This window comes from Mobula birostris, chromosome 25 (assembly GCF_030028105.1).
Source record: "Mobula birostris isolate sMobBir1 chromosome 25, sMobBir1.hap1, whole genome shotgun sequence".
In the NCBI taxonomy this organism is placed as follows: Eukaryota; Metazoa; Chordata; class Chondrichthyes; order Myliobatiformes; family Myliobatidae; genus Mobula; species Mobula birostris.
In genome coordinates this window covers 22,486,860-22,506,548 of record NC_092394.1, presented here as the reverse complement: position 1 = coordinate 22,506,548, position 19,689 = coordinate 22,486,860, and the positions used below count along the sequence as shown (strand labels likewise).

General features: G+C 41.1%; 1 protein-coding gene across 1 annotated transcript in view; it reads left to right on the top strand.

Annotated features, from left to right (window-relative positions):
- Positions 1-2,079: 2,079 nt before the first annotated feature.
- pipox (pipecolic acid oxidase) overlaps positions 2,080-19,689 on the top strand; it is a 78,951-nt gene continuing 61,341 nt past the window's right edge. The window contains exons 1-3 of the mRNA XM_072243650.1: positions 2,080-2,303; positions 12,213-12,315; positions 18,636-18,784. Coding sequence (XP_072099751.1) covers positions 2,080-2,303; positions 12,213-12,315; positions 18,636-18,784 — 476 coding nt within the window. The remainder of the gene's footprint in view (positions 2,304-12,212; positions 12,316-18,635; positions 18,785-19,689) is intronic.

Here is a 19,689-nt window from a genome sequence, read left to right as displayed (position 1 = left end):
AACACAGACACCTACGTCAGGATGCTGTTCATTGACTAAAGCTCAGCATTTAATACCATCATTCCCACAGTCCTGCAGATTTCCCACAAGTTGCAGACCCTGGGCCACTGTACCTCCCTCTGCAATTAGATCCTCAACTTCCTTACTGGAAAACCACAATCTGTGCAGATCAGTGATAACATCTCCTCCTCAATGATGATCAACACTGGTGCACCTCAGGGGTGTGTGCTTAGCCCACTGCTCTACTCTCTATCTACCCACGACTGTGTGGCTAGGCATAGTTCAAATACCATCCATAAATTTGCTGATGATACAACCATTGTTGGTAGAATCTCAGGTGCTGATGAGAGAGCGTGCAGGAGCAAGATATGCCAACTAGTGGAGTGGTGTTGCAGCAACAACCTGGCACTCAACATCAGTAAGATGAGAAAACTGATTGTGGACTTCTGGAAGGGTAAGACAAAGGAAGACATACCAATCCTCATAGAGGAATTAGAAGTGGAGAGAGTGAGCAGTTTCAAGTTCCTGGGTCTCAAGATCTCTGAGGATCTAACCTAGTCCCAACTTATCGATGCAGTTATAAATAAGGCAAGACAGCAGCTATACCTCATTGGGAGTTTGAAGAGATTTGGTATGTCCACAACACACTCAAAAATTTCTATAGATGTACCATGGAGAGCATTCTGACAGGCTGCATCACTGCCTGGTATGCAGGGTGCTACTACACAGGACCAAAAGAAGCTGCAGAGGGTTGTAAATTTAGTTGGCTCCATCTTGGGTACTAGCCTACAAAGTACCCAGGATATCTTCAGGGACCGGCGTCTTAGAAAGGCAGCATCCATCATTAAGGACCTCCAGCCCTTTTCTCATTGTTACCATCAGGTAGGAGGTACAGATCCTTAATGGACATTGAACCCTTGGACACTGCCTCCCTTTTTAATATATATTATTTCTGGTTTTTGCACAATTTTTAATCTATTTGTAATGCCCTGGGAAAGGTCTCACTGCTAATGTAATGGTTTCTCTGCAGCAGCAGTGTGCTTGGGCTATGACAAGAGATAAAGGGGGCTTTGGAATGTGTGGCATCCCATGAGGGGAGCGGTTTTCTTTCTTGTGTGCCGGAGGCTGTCATCCCCTAAATTAATGCCGCGGCCGAACCTGAGTGTTACAGTTGTGGGGGCTCATCTGGGATTGATTTCGTTGGATGCTATGTGATTGCCCTGAGCAATGAACCACTGGGTTGTGTGTTTTAAGTCTGCACTAGTATGGATGCTGCCGGGGTGGAGCGGTGTTGTTCATCCACAGGGGTTACCGGTAACTAACACGTGTGTGTTGAGTGGGGTAGGTTTTTGTACTTTGGTTGAATTGTTAATTTGCTTGTTAAGTACTGTTAAAATTGCGGGGCAGAGGTTTGATAAAACGACGGGTGCAGCCCTTGTTTTACTGCAAACTAGTATTGATGTAGCGGCAGCAGAGAGGGCCAAATCACAAGTAGATCTTCCCGTAGTTGGGGGCAGAAATTTCAAGGGCAGGGTTCAATTGTTTCTGAGGAGTGAGGGGAAGGAGTGGTCAGATTTGGAATGTCTAATTAGTCCCCGTCCCCCAGGGAAAAGGGAGAATTCTGAGTTAGTATCCGCCCTTACCTCTCTAGCAAATACATGGAAAAGTGCTCAGGTCCATAGTCCCAGCTATGGTAGGCTCCACCTATTCTCTGGAATAACGCCCACCCATAAAGGGGAAGGGGAGTACGAGACTTGGGCGGAGCAGACCTCGCAGTTGTTAGATGAGTGGCAGTGCTCTGATGACGTAAAGTGACAGAGTTTTGTTGAGAGTTTGAGTGGGCAGGCTGCTGATTTTGTGAGAGCCGTCAGGTCCCAGTATCCCCTAGCAAATACAGCCAATTACATGGAAAATGCCTTTGGCAGGACAGGAAGCCCAATGGAGCTTATGGCGGGGTTTCAGAACGTGTGTCAGGAGAAGGGGAAGAAGCTTTCTGCCTACATCTTTTGGCTAGAGAGGCAGCTAAATTGCTTGTGGCACAGAGGGGCCATTCAGGCACCTGAGGTGGATAAGTTAAGAATGGACCAGATAGCAAAGGGCGCCCAGTCCAAAGACCTAATCGTTTGGGGTCTCCGACTGTCTCATAAGACACGTCTCCCTGCCTCATTTGTTGAACTGATCAGAGAAGTACAACAAGAGGAGAATGCATTGGAGGCGCTGGAGGCCTCCATCATCAGGGTCCCCTGTGGTGAAGTGACCACAGATGGCCTGCCCCAGGGAGTGGTTGAGGAGATTGTGGCAGAGTAGATAACTGAGATGTCCCAGTTGTTATCAACAGGTGTGACTCCCCCCCCCTTCCCATATGATGAAGCTGATAGGGAGCTATCTGTGGACAGTGTGGGTTGCAGCGGGATCCTGCAAGGGATGAAGCGAAGGGACAGAGGGGTCCGAGTTGCAGGTGGGCACGAGTGATGGCTGGGGAAGGCCTCGCCAGATGGACCAGAAGTATTCTCAGCAGTGTCAGAACATGAGGAGCTAGATGAGGGGGTACGGAGGTCTCACAGAATCGGGGGACCACCGGATAGGCTGGCCTATGGAGCACCGGTGGAAAAGAGTGTGGCCTCTACCGCTTTGGGGAGCTATGTCAGCCTTTTGCACCTGGGTTGGACTTGTGTTTTTCAGGAAGGGTTGGCAAGTTATCTCAAAGTCATGAGGACATGACTAAATTTGGAGGGGGAAAGAGTGTAATGCCCTGGGAAGGTTTTCACTGCTAATGTAATGGGTTCTCTACAGCAGCATTGTGTTTGGGTTATGTCTAGAGATAACTAGCTTTGGAATGTGCGGCGTCCCATGAGGGGAGTGGCTTGCTTTCTTGTGTGCCCAAGAGTGAGGGATGCGCAGCCTTTTGTTCAGGAGAAGATGGAGAGAGAAGATGCCAGAATGGGGAAATTGTAGACTGCAGGACTAAGCGCACTTGGAATGGGGTCGAGAGTCGACGACGGCCGGGGTGGAAATTGATGGAGAACGAACAGATGGGAAAACAGAGAGCACCAACGTGCGCATTGGACTGTTTCATGAAAATGGGCCCTTTTTCTTTTTGTTTTCTTTTCTAACCCTATAGTCAAATTAAGAATTATAAAACTCAATCGTTTAATTGCATATTGTGTACTGTTTGTTATTTCATGTTTGTGTACTGATTTGTAACAGGGAAACACATCACGCAGCATCTACCCAAACAAGATTTCTCAAGTTTGGCCAAGCCAGAGACTGTCTCACCCTAGATTAACGCTGCTCGCCGAACCTGAGGGTTACATATTCAATATACATATATTGTAATTGATTTACTTATTTATTTACTACTATTATTTCATTTTGTTTGTTTTTTCTTCTATACTCTGTATTACGTATTGTATCGAACTGCTGCTGCTAAGTTAACAAATTTCACGTCACATGCCGGTGATGATAAACCTGATTCTGATCGTTCTCATTTTTTGTGTATGTGGGATTGGGGGGGGGGGGAGGGGTGGATTTTTAGAGGTTGATGTGCCTGCTCCATTTTGTTTGTATTTTTTGTGTGGGAGGAGGGATTTGGGGGTTGATTTGCCCTTTTTCTTCTTTTCTTTCTTGGTTTCACGGCTACCCAGAGAAGAAGTATTTCAGAGTTTCATAATAAATGAACCTTTGGACCTTTGATCTGCTGAATTCCTCCAGCTTCTTGCTCTTTCGCTCCAGATTTCAGCAGCTGCAGTTTCCCATGTCTTCCTACACACTCACCACTCTCTGTGTGAAAAACTTAGCCCTGACATCCCCTCTGTACCTACTTTCAAGCACCTTAAAACTATGCCCCTTGTGTTAGCCATTTCAGCCCTGGGAAAAAGCCTCTGGCTATCCACACGATCAATGCCTCTCATCATCTTGTTCACCTCTATCAAGTCACCTCTCATCCTCCATCGATCCAAGGAAAATTCAGCCTATTCTCATAACATACGCTCTCCATTTTAATAACAATCATGTTACTGAAAAGCTTGACCTTATACTTCCCTACTTTGAACACAATTGGCCAGGTTCTCACCCATTTGCCCATCTGGATCTCCATAAAAAGGCACAGCATATGCACTATCAAATATTTTGACAGACCATTAGCTACTGGTCTTTTCAGAACTTGTGTTATGAAGAATTAGTAGATAATTTATCGAAAGCTTCTAGTGGATAAAGAATTGCCATCATGTCTATAGATCAAAGGGTTTGTATCAAGCCCTATAAAAATGTTTGAGTACTTGTGATCCTATAGGGAGCAGTCTCAGGGAATTTTTTTTTAACTGTTCTACTGACAAGCTAAATGTAGGTATTGGGGAAATTAGATTAGATTATGAAGACACGCAGTCCTCTTTTATTGTCATTTAGTAATGACCTTTGGGTTTGCAGCACACAATACATAAAAAGGGTAAGGATCAGAACGGTTGAGCAATCTAAACCTGAATACACTAACTTTAACTAAATTTGTTGTCTTTATGAGGAATCTAACATAGAAAAACAGCAATGTCATGCCTTGATGTGGCTTCCAATGTCAGGTTTAGTAATAAGGAACAGTTATGGTCCTGCCAAGGGTAGGTAGTGTCACTCGTACATTGACATCCGGTTGACAGAATTGTCCTTGGACCAGAAGGGCAAAACCTTCACTTGCTAGTTCCTCCTGAAGCCCAATTAGCTTCTCGTAAGCTTATAAGTTAAGTTGGTTCTCTAAATTTGGAGGGTAAAAACAGTCACTGTGTAAAATAGAAACAGATCTGTTAGCACAGAGTTTATGTTTTTTTGGTATGCTTAGCATAATTTTCAACTTTGGACTAATAATGATTAAATCTGATCGGGAATAGAAGATAAATAATTGTCACAGAGGGAAAACGTAAGTGAAATAGTGTAAATTATACAAAAATACAAGTAATTCTTGTTAAATTAAGTGCTGAGTGCAAATATTCAAGTAACAGTGGATAAGTATTTGGTCTTTTATTCATTAGATCTTCACTTCATTAGCCACAAAGCCTGTCACTGGTGATAGCAGTCAATAATTAAGTTGGATAAATGGATAAGGTTTAATGCTACAAACACATGCTGTTGAAATATTCCAGTCAAAGACAAGTTCTGGATGTTGCTATGTGTGATAACTAATTAAAAGGAAAATTGCTCATTGCAGTTGTAAATAGAAGCCAATGGTAAAGAACTTTATCTCTCTTTGCTTTCAGGGTTCAAGTTCTTACTTAATAAAGGTCTGAATCGTGTTTCTGATTGATAAAATAAAAATGAATACTGGAAGTGCTTACCAAGAGGTTAAGATTATCGTACAAGAAATGTATGGTAAATCACCTTTGGAATGGAGCATCAGTGTATTCAGGGCAAATTTAATCACTGATCTTCCCTAATACCTTCTAATGAACTTAGCTCTCAGCATTAACTATAGCTCTTATCAGCATCCATTCAGCAGTCTGAAAACTAATACTAAAGGTGAAGTCCAGACTGCATCAACAAAATTATTTTTAAAAATTGCATGCAGTAAATGTACAAATAGCTGAAGAAGCAGAGACCTGACACCAATAACTTTAATTTTTCTCACCTTAATACAAATTAGTGCATATGTTTCTTCACAAAAATGCCACTTCACTTTACCTTCATGTTATTTTTAAACCTACAGTGAGTGCCAATTTTCAGCCATTTCACTTCCATTTCCTTCAATTAATCCTCACAAGGATACCAGACAAAAGAACCATCTGAATTAGGATGTCATCATTTTCAGTATTACCAGAAACCTGACATTTAGTTCTTGAATGTCATCCTAACAATTGCATTTTTTTTTTGTTTTTACCATACTCTAAGGAAATAATAGTGCTTAAGATCATGCAAGATTTAACAAATAATGTAGAACTCTATTTTTGAACATTATGCTGGTGTTCAATACAATTCATTTTCAAGTTTAATTGTCATTCAACCATACATGAATACTCATGAATGCAGTCAAATGAAATAGCGTCACTACAGGGTCAAGGTGTAAAATGCCTTTGTGTATGTAATTCTCATAGGTTATGCCATAGTCTTCTTACATTGTGCTAACTAATGGTGAATTAAAACTGGACAGAACTGTGGACAAAAAGGTCTATTTCCATGCTATGCAATTTTCTGTCTCTATGTAAAAGGAAGTGTGATCATCCACTGAATTCATTTTACACCGTCATGTAATTCAATACATCCTTACCCCAATCTATCTCCTTCCTCACTGATGCGCATCTCCAGAAGAAGCAGAAGTCTTGCAGATCTATTTGCAAACAAATTTAAATATTTGCCTGAGATGAATCTTTAACATTTCCATTGAAATTCACCCTTCATTTAATACCAAGAATTAATTAACCCAAGTTTTGCTCATTGCAGAGATTTGAATAATATCACAATTTGTAGCAGTGAGTTCCCATTAAGATGTGAAATTTACAGGAAAGACAGAAGTTCCTGAATTATTTGTTCATATTTGAATCATTGGTAAACATAATGCATACTAATAACTTATTGACATACATTGGAGATTACGAAGGTCCATAGAACATAGAATGTAGAATACTACAACACAGTACAGGCCCTTCGGCTCACAATGTTGTGCCGACCCTAAAACCCTGCCTCCCATATAACCCCCCACCTTAAATTCCTCCATGATGAAGCTCAGCTGCATCATGAGAAATCACATTAATTTGATTAACACTTGCATAACTTAAGTATAGCCGACATAAATTGGTGACAGTAATTTAGAAATTGGTTCCTCAGCTAATTGTCAAATCAGCAGCATCAGATAACCAAACTATTGTATAATATCAAGTTTATTCTGTTCCAGGTTTAAAAGTTGACAGGTCAAACATTGCCTTACCTCCCTCTGGGTTAAAAATGTTAGCCTTCTGAAACATCAAAGTTTAAAAATTCGAAGTAAATTTATTATAAAAGTACATATATGTCACCACATACAACCCTGAAGTTCATTTTCTCGTGGGACTTCTCAATAAATCCACAATAGATTAGCAACTGTAATAGAATCAATAACAGACCACGCCGGCTGAATGTTCAACCAGTGTGCAAAAGTTGACGAACTGTGCAAATACAAAAAGAAAGAAAGAATAATAATAATAAATAAATAAGGATTAAATATAGAGAACATGAAATGAAAAGTCCTTGAAAGTAAGTCCATAGGTTGTGGTAACATTTCAGTCACGGGGCAAGCGAAGTTGAGTGAAGTTGTTCCCTTTAGTTCAAGAGCCTTATGGTTGAGGAGTAATGACTGTTCCTGAATCAATCTGGTGGTCTGAGTTTTGAGGCTCCTGGACCTTCTCCCTAAAGGCAGGAGTGAGAAGAAAACGTGACCTGGTAATAGGTCCCTGATAATAGATCGTGTTTTCCAGCAACAACAGTCTGTGTAAATATCCTCAATGGAGGGGAGGGCTTTACTCTTGATGGACTGGGCCATGTCCACTACTTTTTGGAGGATTCTCCATTCAAGGGCATTTGTGTTTCCATACCCAGCTGGAAACATATGAAAAATGTCCATCTGTAGAAATGGCAAGTTCAGGTTTGAAATATACAGGCTGAAAGGTTGGTGGAAATTGTTTCAAAAGTATATCATTTTAATGGATATGGATAAATACTTGAAGAAGACAAAACAGCACAGATATGGAAAAGAGTTGGGGATTGGATTCTTGATTGAATAAGATAGTGTCAACTGATGGGTTAGCACTAAAATTCTGAGAAAGGAGTTTCAAGTTAATCAAAGATCGAAAGGAACCAAGACATGACAAGCTAAAAGCTGACATATGGAATTCAAATTTGAGGCCCTCTGTTGGTCAATGTCAACCGTACATATCGTGTTCTAGATGCATATGTGATACACAAGCCAAGGCAATACGATATGAAGAGCAAGCTGTTCCCCATACAGTAGGCTCCCCTCTCCACATTGCTGATGAATCCAAAGGAACGGCAGAGACCATTACAGTTTGACACCAGTGGCATCACAGGAGTTGCCAGTCTGTGTTGAGCTCAACATCGGACTGCCTTTCGGACTCCAGCTCCAGATTTTTCCACAGGGCTTACTCCCAAAGCCTTCCCCATGAGTAGGCATAGCTGCAATGCAGCACAGGTTGGACACCTATGCTCCATCCACCAGAAAAAGTGGTATCTCCTAGTGGCCACCCATTTTAATTCCACTTCCCATTCCCATTCCGACACATCCATCCATGCCCTCCTCTACTGTCACGATGAGGCCACACTCAGGTTGGAGGAGTAACACTTTATATTCTGTCTGGGTAGCCTCCAATCTGATGGCATGTACATCGATTTCTCGAACTTCCAGTAATGTCGCCCTTCTCTATTCCTCATCTCCTTTTCCCTCGCTCACCTTATCTCCTTACTTGTCCATCATCTTCCCTTAGTGCTCCTGCCCCTTTTGCTTTCTTCCATGGCCTTCTGTCCTTTCCTATTGGATTACCCCTTCTCTAGCCCTGTATCTCTTTCACCAGTCAACTTCCCAGCTCTTTACTTCACTCTTCCCCCCCGCCACCAGTTTCACCTGTCACCTTGTGTTTCTTCATCTCCGCCCCCCACCTTCTAACCCTGACTCCTCATCTTCTTTTCTCTAGTCCTACTGAAGGGTCTCGGCCCGAAACGTCGACTGTACCCTTTCTCATAGATGCTGCCTGGCCTGATGAGTTCCTCTCAGTATTTTGCATGTGTTGCTTGGATTTCCAGCATCTGCAGATTTCCTCGTTTGGAGGTTGGAGATCAGAGCTTTCCTTCTCCTAGATGAGCTGACGGCTATAGCTGACGAGCCCCTTCTGACTGATTTAAGCTGCCAATGACCCATCTTTACCCCTTCTTCTGCCAGTAGAAACAGTTCTGCCAGGCTTAATAGCTAAGCCACACGTGAAGTCCAGGAGCTGCAATTGTCAGAGGCTATTTGAGGTGCATGCCATTGGGAGCATTTAGTAGGTAGTGAGAGCTTATCTCCACTACCTCCCAGCTATGTCAACCTTAAGGAATCATAAATCAATTGCATGCAATGAAAAGGGGTTTTGAATATAAACTGTATAAAATAATTAGGAATCCACAAGAGGAGAACACTGTACCAACAGAATTAGAAAAAATAGTGAAAACATTGCAGCAAAATAACTTATTCTGCCATGATTATTGAATATATAAATCAATTACTACTTTTTGATTAGAAGAATAAAGCAACCTATTCCTTCATAACGGATCATACTCTAAGCCTGCAATATCACTTAAAATGATTAGTTTCCTAATCTGAACAAATGAGTGAGAGTCAATTGGAAGCTGACATTGATATGTGACACGTAACTCTCTTGTTACTGTATATTTGTCAACAAGCATTCAGCAATTCCGCAGCTGCAAACAGAATTAAATAGAACCCTGTACAGGCCTTAAACACTAGCAATTCTGAGATGCTGTAAATCCGGTGCAACTCACACAATGTGATGGAGGAACTCAGCACTCCAGACAGCATCTATGCAAATGAATAAACACTCGACGTTTCAGGCTGAAACCCTTCAACAGGATTTCAAGGGAAGGGGGAAGATGCCAGAACAAGAAGGTGGTGGTGGGACGGAGAGGGAGGAGTACAACTTAGAAGGTGAGAGATAAAGAAAGGTGGGGGAGGAGTTATGAGGTGGGAAGTTGGGAGGTAACAGGTGGAAATGGTAAAGAGCTGGAGAAGAAGGAATCTGATCGGAGAAGAGTGGACCATGGTGAAAAAGGAAGGTGGAGGTGCATCAGGGGAAGGTGATTGCTGGAGAAGAGGTAAGGGTGGTGGGCAGAGTGGAGAATTGAAGAAGATGGAAAGAGAGGGAGAAAAAATTACTAGTGGAGAAACTGATACCATCAGGTTGGAGGCTACCTAGATGAAATTTAAGGTGTTGTTCCTCAAGCCTGAGCGTGGCCTCGCCATGGCAGGAGAGGAGGCAATGGATTGACATGTTGGAATGCAAATTGGAATTGAAATAGTTTGTCATGGTTTTAGTGAATGCGCTTGACAAAGCAGTCTCCCAATCTACTTTGGGCTCACCAATATAGATGAGGCTGAATCAGGAGCACCAGATACAGCAGATGATGCCAACAGGTTCACAAGTGAAGTGTTGCCTGGCCTGGAAGGTCTGTTTGGGGCCCTGGATGGAGATGAGGAAGGAGGTGAATGGGCAAGTGTAGTATTTCTTCTGCTTGCTGGTACCAGGAGGGAAATTAGTTGGGAGGGGCAAATGGACAAGGTGAACATGAAGGGAGTGATCCCTGTGGAAAGCAGAGCGGTTGGGGGGGGGGTGGAATGTATTGATTACTCCAACTTCTGGTAACTTTAGCCCTCCCCCTTTCCTCTTCTTCATTTCCCCACTTTGCCCCCCCTTACCTCTTCTCTTCATCTGCCTATAACCTTCTCCTGTTGCACCTCCTCCTTCTCTTTTCTCCATGGTCCATCTCCTCTCCTATCAGATTCCTTCTTCTCCAGTCATTCACCTCTTCCACCTATCACCTCCCAACTTCTTACTTCATTCCCTCCTCCCCCACCCACCTAGCTTCACCAATCACCTTCCAGTTTGTATGGTTTCCCCTCCCCTCCCCACCACCACCTTCTTATTCAGGCATCTTCCCCTTTCCTGCACATACCGATTCTTTTTTAAGTTGTGGAGCAATTATAACAAGACAGGAAACCATGCTGTCTGGTGGCTCCCAGCAGATCTATCCCATCAGTCCCAGTAACCTGCATCTTATGCCCCATTATGGATGTTTCAAATTCCAACCACTTTGTGTAAAGAGGGATATTGTTTGGAAGGTGAGGACCATGTGGAACTGGCACAAATGAAGAGTTGAGGCATGGGGTTGGCTTCAGGAGCCTGGTAATATGCTCCTGTTCCTATTTTCTTGAGGTGTTTTTTTATATATATTGTCAGATGTTAGATCCTTGGTTTCATTTAAGATCATAATCAAGTCACCACATTCATTGAATGGAAAACTAAATGAATATACAAAAATCTGTTCAATCTGTTATCTTCTTTCCAAATCGGTCAATTATTTTGGTTCTTTTATTATTAAACACTTGTAACTTGAATTCACAAGGCCAAATTAGGTGATAAACCATACATTAAACCTTGGCATCATATTTAAATCTGCACATTAATCATTTGGTCACCAGGTTAATGTTGTGACCAGTTTTCCAGTGATCCTCATCATAAAACAAAAGATGACCTTCAGATGTCCCTTCTGAATATAAAGCAGAAGGTGCATTGGGAATAGCTCTCAGACTCTATCAGTAGCTTTGAACTCGAGGTAGGCGACGCTGACAGAGCAAAAGGAGAAATTGGCAAATACAATAAACTGAGTAAAGGAATTTATTCAAACTTAACACTTTGATTTTTTAAAAATGAAATAAAATCCAAAGGTTTACAGTATATTCCAGGGAAGAAAACGACAAGAGTCAGGGGTTAGGAATACAGGTGGTTCCAAGACAGAATTTTCTCTTTGGTTTGTTCAAGATGTTCCAATGCCAGTAACACATTTTAAAATAAACAATACTGATATGACTGCTTCAGATCCCCAGTGTGAACCTCCCTTTATTAAAGTTCAAGCAACTCTGTAGAAATTGGATCATAAAGTTAATTACTTGAGGAAAAAGTCCCGGGAATGGCAAATGTTTTGATACTTAGCTAAGAGATTTTAAGCTAAATGAACGCCAGAGCTGTTGGAATATAACCAGCGATATGAAATGTAGAAAATACGACCAACGCTTGAACTGAACTGTCGAAGTTTCCATTTTTCGCAGAATTAACGCTGAAGAGCCGATTCAAAATTTTCTCCCGCTACTCTGCAGAAACTTCGTGTTCAGAGTCTGGGGGAGTGCGTGAAGAACAGTGAAAGACCCACGGCACCTCTCTGTTTGACTGTTTCTCGTCGGTCTCTATAATCTATGACAGGATCGAGCCAGTGGTTCGGTTCCTGCTAAAATTTTTAATCCCAGAGTTTCGTCCACTGTAAACTTGCGAACGCTTTCCCCTGCAGGCTATTCTAATATCGTATGAAAACTCTTATCTGACCCGGGGCAGAAAGGACATTGACACCACTTTAGCTTTCTAACAAGGTGACCTTTGGAAGGCACGTGGTCCAAAGCCCAATTTACAATTTTCGTCAAACAGCAAGATGAGTGACTTTGAAGCGATAGTTATTGGAGCAGGAGTCCAGGGATCTTACACGGCCTATCATCTCTCTAAAAATAGCAGGACGTTGTTAATAGATCAGGTATGTGTACTCAAGTTGTTTGTAAAAGTGTGAAATTCCTTCCGTTTTAATTAGACTCAACCATTTTGAGTGTCAGCTGGAAAAGCGTCTGTGTTGGGGCAGTCCTGTGTCAGAGACCTAAATACGAATATGACGGTGTTTATTATCGTTCCCAACGTCAAAACACGCACTTCTCGATGGAAGTAACCTAGTATTGCCCTTCAGCGTTTCGCAGCCGGGCGCAAAGCTTAATTAGTTTCTGCGCTTTTGTTATACGTATGAACTGTTGGAATATTTGCCACGGTGTATGATCAAGTGTTTAAACTGTTTAGACAAGTTGTGCCGTACTATTGGCAAGTTTTGGGGAAAAGTCTTAAATGTTACATGTTATGATTTGGGGCACTTTTTTATGATGATTCAGTGGGTTAGATTCAGAGTCAGATATATCCCATATGAGTCTGGGAATGTGTTCCCCTTTTGGTGATCATGTAAATTGGTCACTTTAAACAGTGCTTTTTCTATTGGGCAGTATGAAATCTCTGGGTCAAAGGGCTCTAAAATTTTCTAGTCCCTTTGTAAGAGCTGTCTATGTAACTAATCCATCACAAGATCTCTTTAAAGTATCTTCCTTGGCTTTGATGGTATTAACCTGTTTCAAGGAGTTGAAGCATGTCCATGGTTGTGTTTGGTCAGATTCACAGCAGGCTTTTGTGGGCTGTTTAACTCCCAGGGTATGATGCATCTATAAATATAACTAGTCATGAGAGAGGAGGCCAGGCCTTGGCTTAGGAGCCTCATTGTTGGGGCATAATCGTAATAATATCTGAAATAGGAGCAGAAACTATGAGAAACACTCAGTAGGTCAGACAACATGTGGAGTCAGAAGTCATTGACCTTAAAACGTTTGCACCACCTTTGATTTTATTAGACATTGCATGACCTAATGTACATTTTTAATGTTTTCTGTTTTTAGCTTCAGATTTATCACCTTGCTTGCAATGTCAGTAAAGAAGATATGAATTGCTGCCACCAAGCTGCAGTGAAGCAGTGTCTATTAGTATCAGTACACTCTTTGTCATCATTATGATTCTGTAGTGAATGGTTTAGTAAGGAGAAAACAAAATTGCAAAGAAAGGCCCTGAAAAGTTGACTGCTTACTCATATCCATAGATACCTTTTGACCTTCTGAGTTCCTCCAGCATTTTGTGTGTGTTGTTTTGGATGTCCAGCATCTGCATAATTTCTGGTGGTTATGGAATGTCCACCTGATTGGATTTCCAGGTGGCTAACATTTGGATCATTGCTTCCCTTAGGAACTTAGTGGTGTCCTACTGATCTGAATTAGTCCAGGCTGCCCTGGACTAGGATGTCCTGGACCTGGACATAATTGTCTAGGATGTGGTTTTCAGCCCCTCTTACTGTTGTATCTTTAGTTCCCCAAATAAGGTCATGATTTCAAGTGCTAGGCAGTGGTACCCTCATTTCTTTGGTGTTAAATGCCAGTTTTTCAAAACCTTTGCTTTGTAAATGTTGTTGTTTCTTTGCATGGCTGTAACATTTATCCTCTTACTTCTAGTCCTGTAGAATCAGAGTCAGGTTTATTATCATTGACATGTCATGAACGGGTGGTGGGGTGGAGCTACATCTCTACCGAAGGAGGTGTAAGGTGCTTCTTCCCTCTGTTAGCCTGCAGGTCACCCTTGGGCAAGGTGTAGGTAGCCCCCTGACCAGGGTCACGTGAAGCCATGGGATCAGGTGGTGGATGGTCGTATGAGCAGCTGGTGAATGTCACAAGTCCTAGTTATGTGACTACTGACGCCAGGCAGACAATCTCTGAAGGGTATTGATATTAGATGGGGTCACTTGTCTTCTCAAGATGCTGCCTTGAAGAAGGTAATGAGGTAACAGCAAACCACTTCTGTAGAAAATTTGCCAAAGAACAATCATGGTCATAGAACATGATCACCTACGTCATATGACACGGCACAGATAATGATTTTATGTCATTATCATGAAATTTGTTGCTTGTGGCAGCCACTACTAGACATTAAAAATTACTGTTATAATAATTAATACATAAATAAATAGTGCAAAAGTGAGGTAGTGTTCCTTTGATAGAAATGGGTGCCATTTTCAGCAATAGTCTTGATTAATGAGCACAGGGGAAAAAAGGAAAAGTTTGATGGCAAATCATAAGTATTATAATTTTTTACACTAGAATAGTATTTTCAGAATCAATTAAGGTGCACAATTCAACCGAGTGCTCTAATTAACCTTTTACCAGGTTCTGTCATTGAATGCAGAGAAACATCCACAGGATCATAGGATTTGCTTGTAAAAGCACTTAAAGGATTAATACCTTTTAATCTAAATTTGCTCAACTGAAATGTTTGTCAGAATTTTTTTTTAGCTTACATATACTGTAAAACATTTCCAATGAAGACCAGAGCTAGCAGGCAGTTTGCCTGTTTACTGACATCTGCCAATGTCAGACCATCACCACTTATTAAAGCAGGGCAGATGTCTCAAGGTGACTCATTATCTGTCTCAGCAGATCCGTCACAAAAGCACAGCTAAGACTTGAACCCACCTCTTGCAAAATCACTAATACCAATTCATGGCCTCACAGTCCACAGTCAAACTTTCAGTCTGAAGTTACTGCGACTGATTTCCTCAACACTGCAAAACAAAATATCTTTCCATGTTTTCTCTGAAAATATTTATGCATTTGAAACTGCTTTTGAAATATGATGACTCTCCCATTGAATAATTAATGTTTATTGCACCGAAAATAGTAATTCATTTTCCAATTTCACATAAAGACAGCAGCACCTGTGATGACACTGGCTGCTGATGCAAACTTGATACTCATTAGATTTTATTTCAAATTGTTATTACAATCTTAAATACTGCTCCCAAATCCAAACTTAGTCTTTATCAGGTTCTCTAATGTCAGGATGTTTAATCACCAAAGATAATTGGTTAATTCTGCCTACTTTTGTTTAGAACTAAGACCTAGAGGGATATTAATTTCCATGTACACAGAGATCAGCTTTGTTAAATAAAACAGCTCTTAGCTATATATTACTGAATTCTCACAAGCCATTATATTTTTCATAAGGTCCTTGTCAAAGATCACAATCTGCTATCAGGTTGATCTTATTGCATAAGAATCAGGAGAATCAAGCCTAAAATCAAATTGTGTCTCTGGAATATTTTGATCTGGTCACATGGAGGAGTCCATCTGGAAACTACAGATGGATTCTTTGCTTTTGAAGAGACTGAGCAGGCACGGTAGTCTGCAAATTCATGACTATTTTGTCATGTTAAGCTCATAGACAGATGCAAAAAAAGAGGCATGTCCTCTAAGTTATGTTACACTTTTTAACCTGCTTAAAGAGAAGTGAACAGATGTCACATTCTTATCATGTCACATATTTGATGTTTCTGATATGAACTAACTGGAGATGAGGTCGTTGGGCTTATTTGAAGAGCAATGGTAATATTTAAAAATGAAAAGGTATTTCAGTTATTGAAGACTGTCAGCACTTGCAGAAAGACAAGCCCCAAATAGTTCAATAAACTCTGTTAATCCAGCATGCTCCAGATTTTGGTGCTGAACTAGCAGTTTTCCCAGATTACTGGATGTTACTTTATTAAGGTAATTTTTTCCAGTGAACCTAGTGGCTTTCAAGGGCATATAGCCAACAGAACCATAAGATATAGAAGCAGAATTAGACCAAATGGCCCACTGACTCTGCTCTGCCATTCAGTCATAGTTGCTTTGTCTGGTCTCAGGATATTCTTCCATCTTCACATAACCCTTAACTCCCTTACCAATCAAGAAACTGTCAGTCTTTAAATACACACAATAATTTGGCTTTCACAACCCTCTGTTGCAACAAATTCCACAGATTCACCATGCTCTGGCTGAAGAAATTCCTCCCTGTTTTAGTTCAAAAAGGTCGTCCCTTTATTCTAAAGCTGTGATCTCGGATCCTAGAATCCTCACACTATTGGAAGCATCCTTTTCACGTCCACTCTTTCCAGACCTTTTATTATTCAGTGAGATCCTTACCTCCCTGAACCCCATCGTGAACAGGCCGTGAGCCATCAAAGGCTCCATGTACATTAAGCCTTTTCATTTCTGGGATCATTCTCATGAACCTCCTCCGGACCAGAGCATCTTTCCTTGGATATAGGCTCCAGAATTGCTCACAATATTCCAATTACAGCCTGACTGACGCCTTATAAAGTATCAACAGTATATCTTTGTTTTTATATTCTAGTCCTCTCAAAATAGAGCTTTGCATTTGCTTTCCTTACTACTGACTCATTCTGAACCAGGACTCCCACCAACTCCTTTGTACCTCTGATTTCTAAACTCTCTCCCCACTTATTCTTCTTACCAAGTGCATAGCATTTGCCCACTCCTCCTAACGTGCCCAAGTCCTCCTGCAGATGCTGTCCACCTATCACCTGCAAGCTTGGTCTCAACGCCGTCAGTTTCCTTCATCCAGATCGTTAATGTGGACCACTGCAGAACTCCACTAGTCATCAGCTGCTACCCTGAAAAGGACCATGGTCACTGTTTAAAGTTACCAGTTCATCACCAGTCCAGGGACTCTGTCTGTCAGTCTATTATCTATCCATGTTAGTACGTTGTCTCTAACACCATGTGTTTTTATCTTGCTTCACAGCCTTGTGTGTGGCACATTTGTCAAAGGCATTCTGAAAATCAAGTAAATAACATTCACTGACTCTCCTTTGTTTAAACAGCTTGTTTAAACAAGAGTTCCCACAGATTTGTCAGGCAAGATCTCCCCTTAATAAAACTATGCTGACTTCACCCCCACTTCATTGTATATTTCTAAATACAAACATTGGTACATCTAAACTTAATTCTTAATATCGTACTCTAAATTCTTACCAATCTCTATCAGGCTAACTGGCTATAATATTGTGTCTTTTGCCTACGCCCTTCTTAAACATTGCTGTTGTATTTACAATTTTCCATTTCCCTGGGTCCCCCTTTGACTCCACTGATTCTTGAACGATCATTACAAATGCCTCCACAGTTCTCTTCTGCTTCCTCTCTCAGAACCAGATGAATGTAGGAACTAGGACCCCGGTGAGTGGACGGGGAGTACAGCAAGCATTACCTGCTGAACATATTCTGTACCACTGGTATTTCCAAACAGATGAATAGTAGATTATTAGTTTTATTACATTGAAGAACATCAGAAGGAGAAGTAGGCTCAACTATTCAGTCAGATCATAGCTGATCATGTGCCTTCTTACATAAAACTCTGAGCCTTTGATTCCCATAAAATCTTTAAAATCTATTAATATATTTCTGGAGTGTACTTGGTGTCTCCTTAAGTGAAGAATTCCAAAGATACTTTTAACTGATGCATGAAGAACCTTCTTCTTTGCTCCAAATGATTGGCCTCTTATTTTGAGACTATGACTTCTATTTCCAGAAACCCCAGCCAGGGGAAATGTCAGCTCCATGTCTACCCAATCAACCACAGAAGAATTTTATTTTTCGAAGAGATTATCTCTCATCCTTGTAAACTCAGGAGTGTGTAAGCCATGTATGCTTAATTTCTCCTCTTATGAGAAGCTGGTGAGCCTTCATTGCATTCCTTGATGGCAAGCATATACTCTCATAGGCAAGCTGAAGTGCTATTTTCCAGATGTGATCTCACTAAGCGTCTATTTAATTAGACTAAGATGCCTATACATTGGTACTCAAATCCTCTTGACAGAAACAGCCGGTACACCACTTGCCTTCCTAACTGTTTGTATGACCTGCATGTTAACTTTCAGTGATTCATGGACAAGGATGCCACCAGTTTTTATTTCAATCACTCTCCTCATTTTTAAAAAGCTCCTTGTGTTTCTAGTTAAGGGGTTAAAATAAATGTTTGGCAATCTGACAAGCACGTGCTCATTACTTTGTGTATCCTCCTCAAAATGATTGGATATCCTAATAATTGGTAGCCACAAATCTAGTAAGACAATATTTGTCAATTTAATTTGTAGATAGAGGTCCTTGGAGAGTGACCCTGTAACATAGACAGTTTTGTTCTACCTGCCCTGTTTTCAAAATAAGTCAATAAGTTAACACCACTTTCATGCTTGACTAAGCAAACAGCAGCTTCTATTTAATTCTCTATAGCCTGTGTGGAGTCTATATCCAACAAATGATGGATTAAGACATCAACTAATTTCACATGTGACTGCAATCACTGTCAAATTTAGTAAGAGATAAGATGTCTATTTTCTCCTTTCTGACACCTTTTTAATGATAATCTCTTTTTTCTATATGCTTTCAGTTTGCCTTGCCTCATTCCCGTGGAAGTTCTCATGGGCAGTCGCGAATTATTCGGAAAGCTTATCCCAAGGCTTGTTATACACACATGATGACTGAATGTTTCCAGCTCTGGAAGCAACTGGAAGCTGAGGCCAACATTGAACTCTTCAGGTAAATTTGCACCCACATATCCCAGATAAGGGATTCTCTTTGAAATCTCTAGCTACGATCAACAAGGAAAGTGATAGCTAGTTTCTCCGGAGGAGAAGGCCCTGAGTCCTCAGCTTTGCTTGTTGCTCGGCGGCCGGGGCAAGGTCAAAGCGCTCAGCAGAGGATGGTGCTCGGAGAGGCTGTATTGGTGGGGCTGGTCGGGGGCTTGAAGTTTTCAGATGGACTCAGAGTCGGCTGCAGTCGGGTGCTTCCAATGCATCGGCAAGTTGTCGGCACTTGAAGGTTCATGGCAGGGAGAGTTTCTCCCTTCTGCCACCTGCGTTGGATGATGAGTCGATCAGGACTTTGAGACTTTTTTACCGTGCCCATGGTCTGCTCTTTATCAAATTATGGTATTACTTTGCACTGTTGTAACTATATGTTATAATTATGTGATTTTGTCAGTTTTAGTCTTGGTTTGTCCTGTTTTTTTTTTGTAATATCATTCTGGAGGAACATTGCATCATTTTTTAATGCATGCATTTTTAAATGACAATAAACAAGGACTGAGTGTCCTCATAATCTAATCTAAAAAATACACCAGGGCATAGTAATTATATAATGAAAGAACTAGCATGCGCGTTTCCAGTGACCAGTTTCTATTTTGGATTTCCTACAATAATGATTTTGCCTTTAATTCAATAAAAGCTGATGTATTCAATGTTTAAATCCAATTCCAATTTTATACATCTTTCTTTTCTAGGACTGTCGTGCATCAGCTGAACAAATGTGTTCCAAATAGCAGTAGGTTGTTAGCAATCTTTTAGCATCTGCTATGCAATGTTTAAAATGTGCATGTTGTCAAGCCCTGTCACCAACTAGATTGACCCACATTATTGTATGGTCACCTCAGCGCTTTGTGAGTT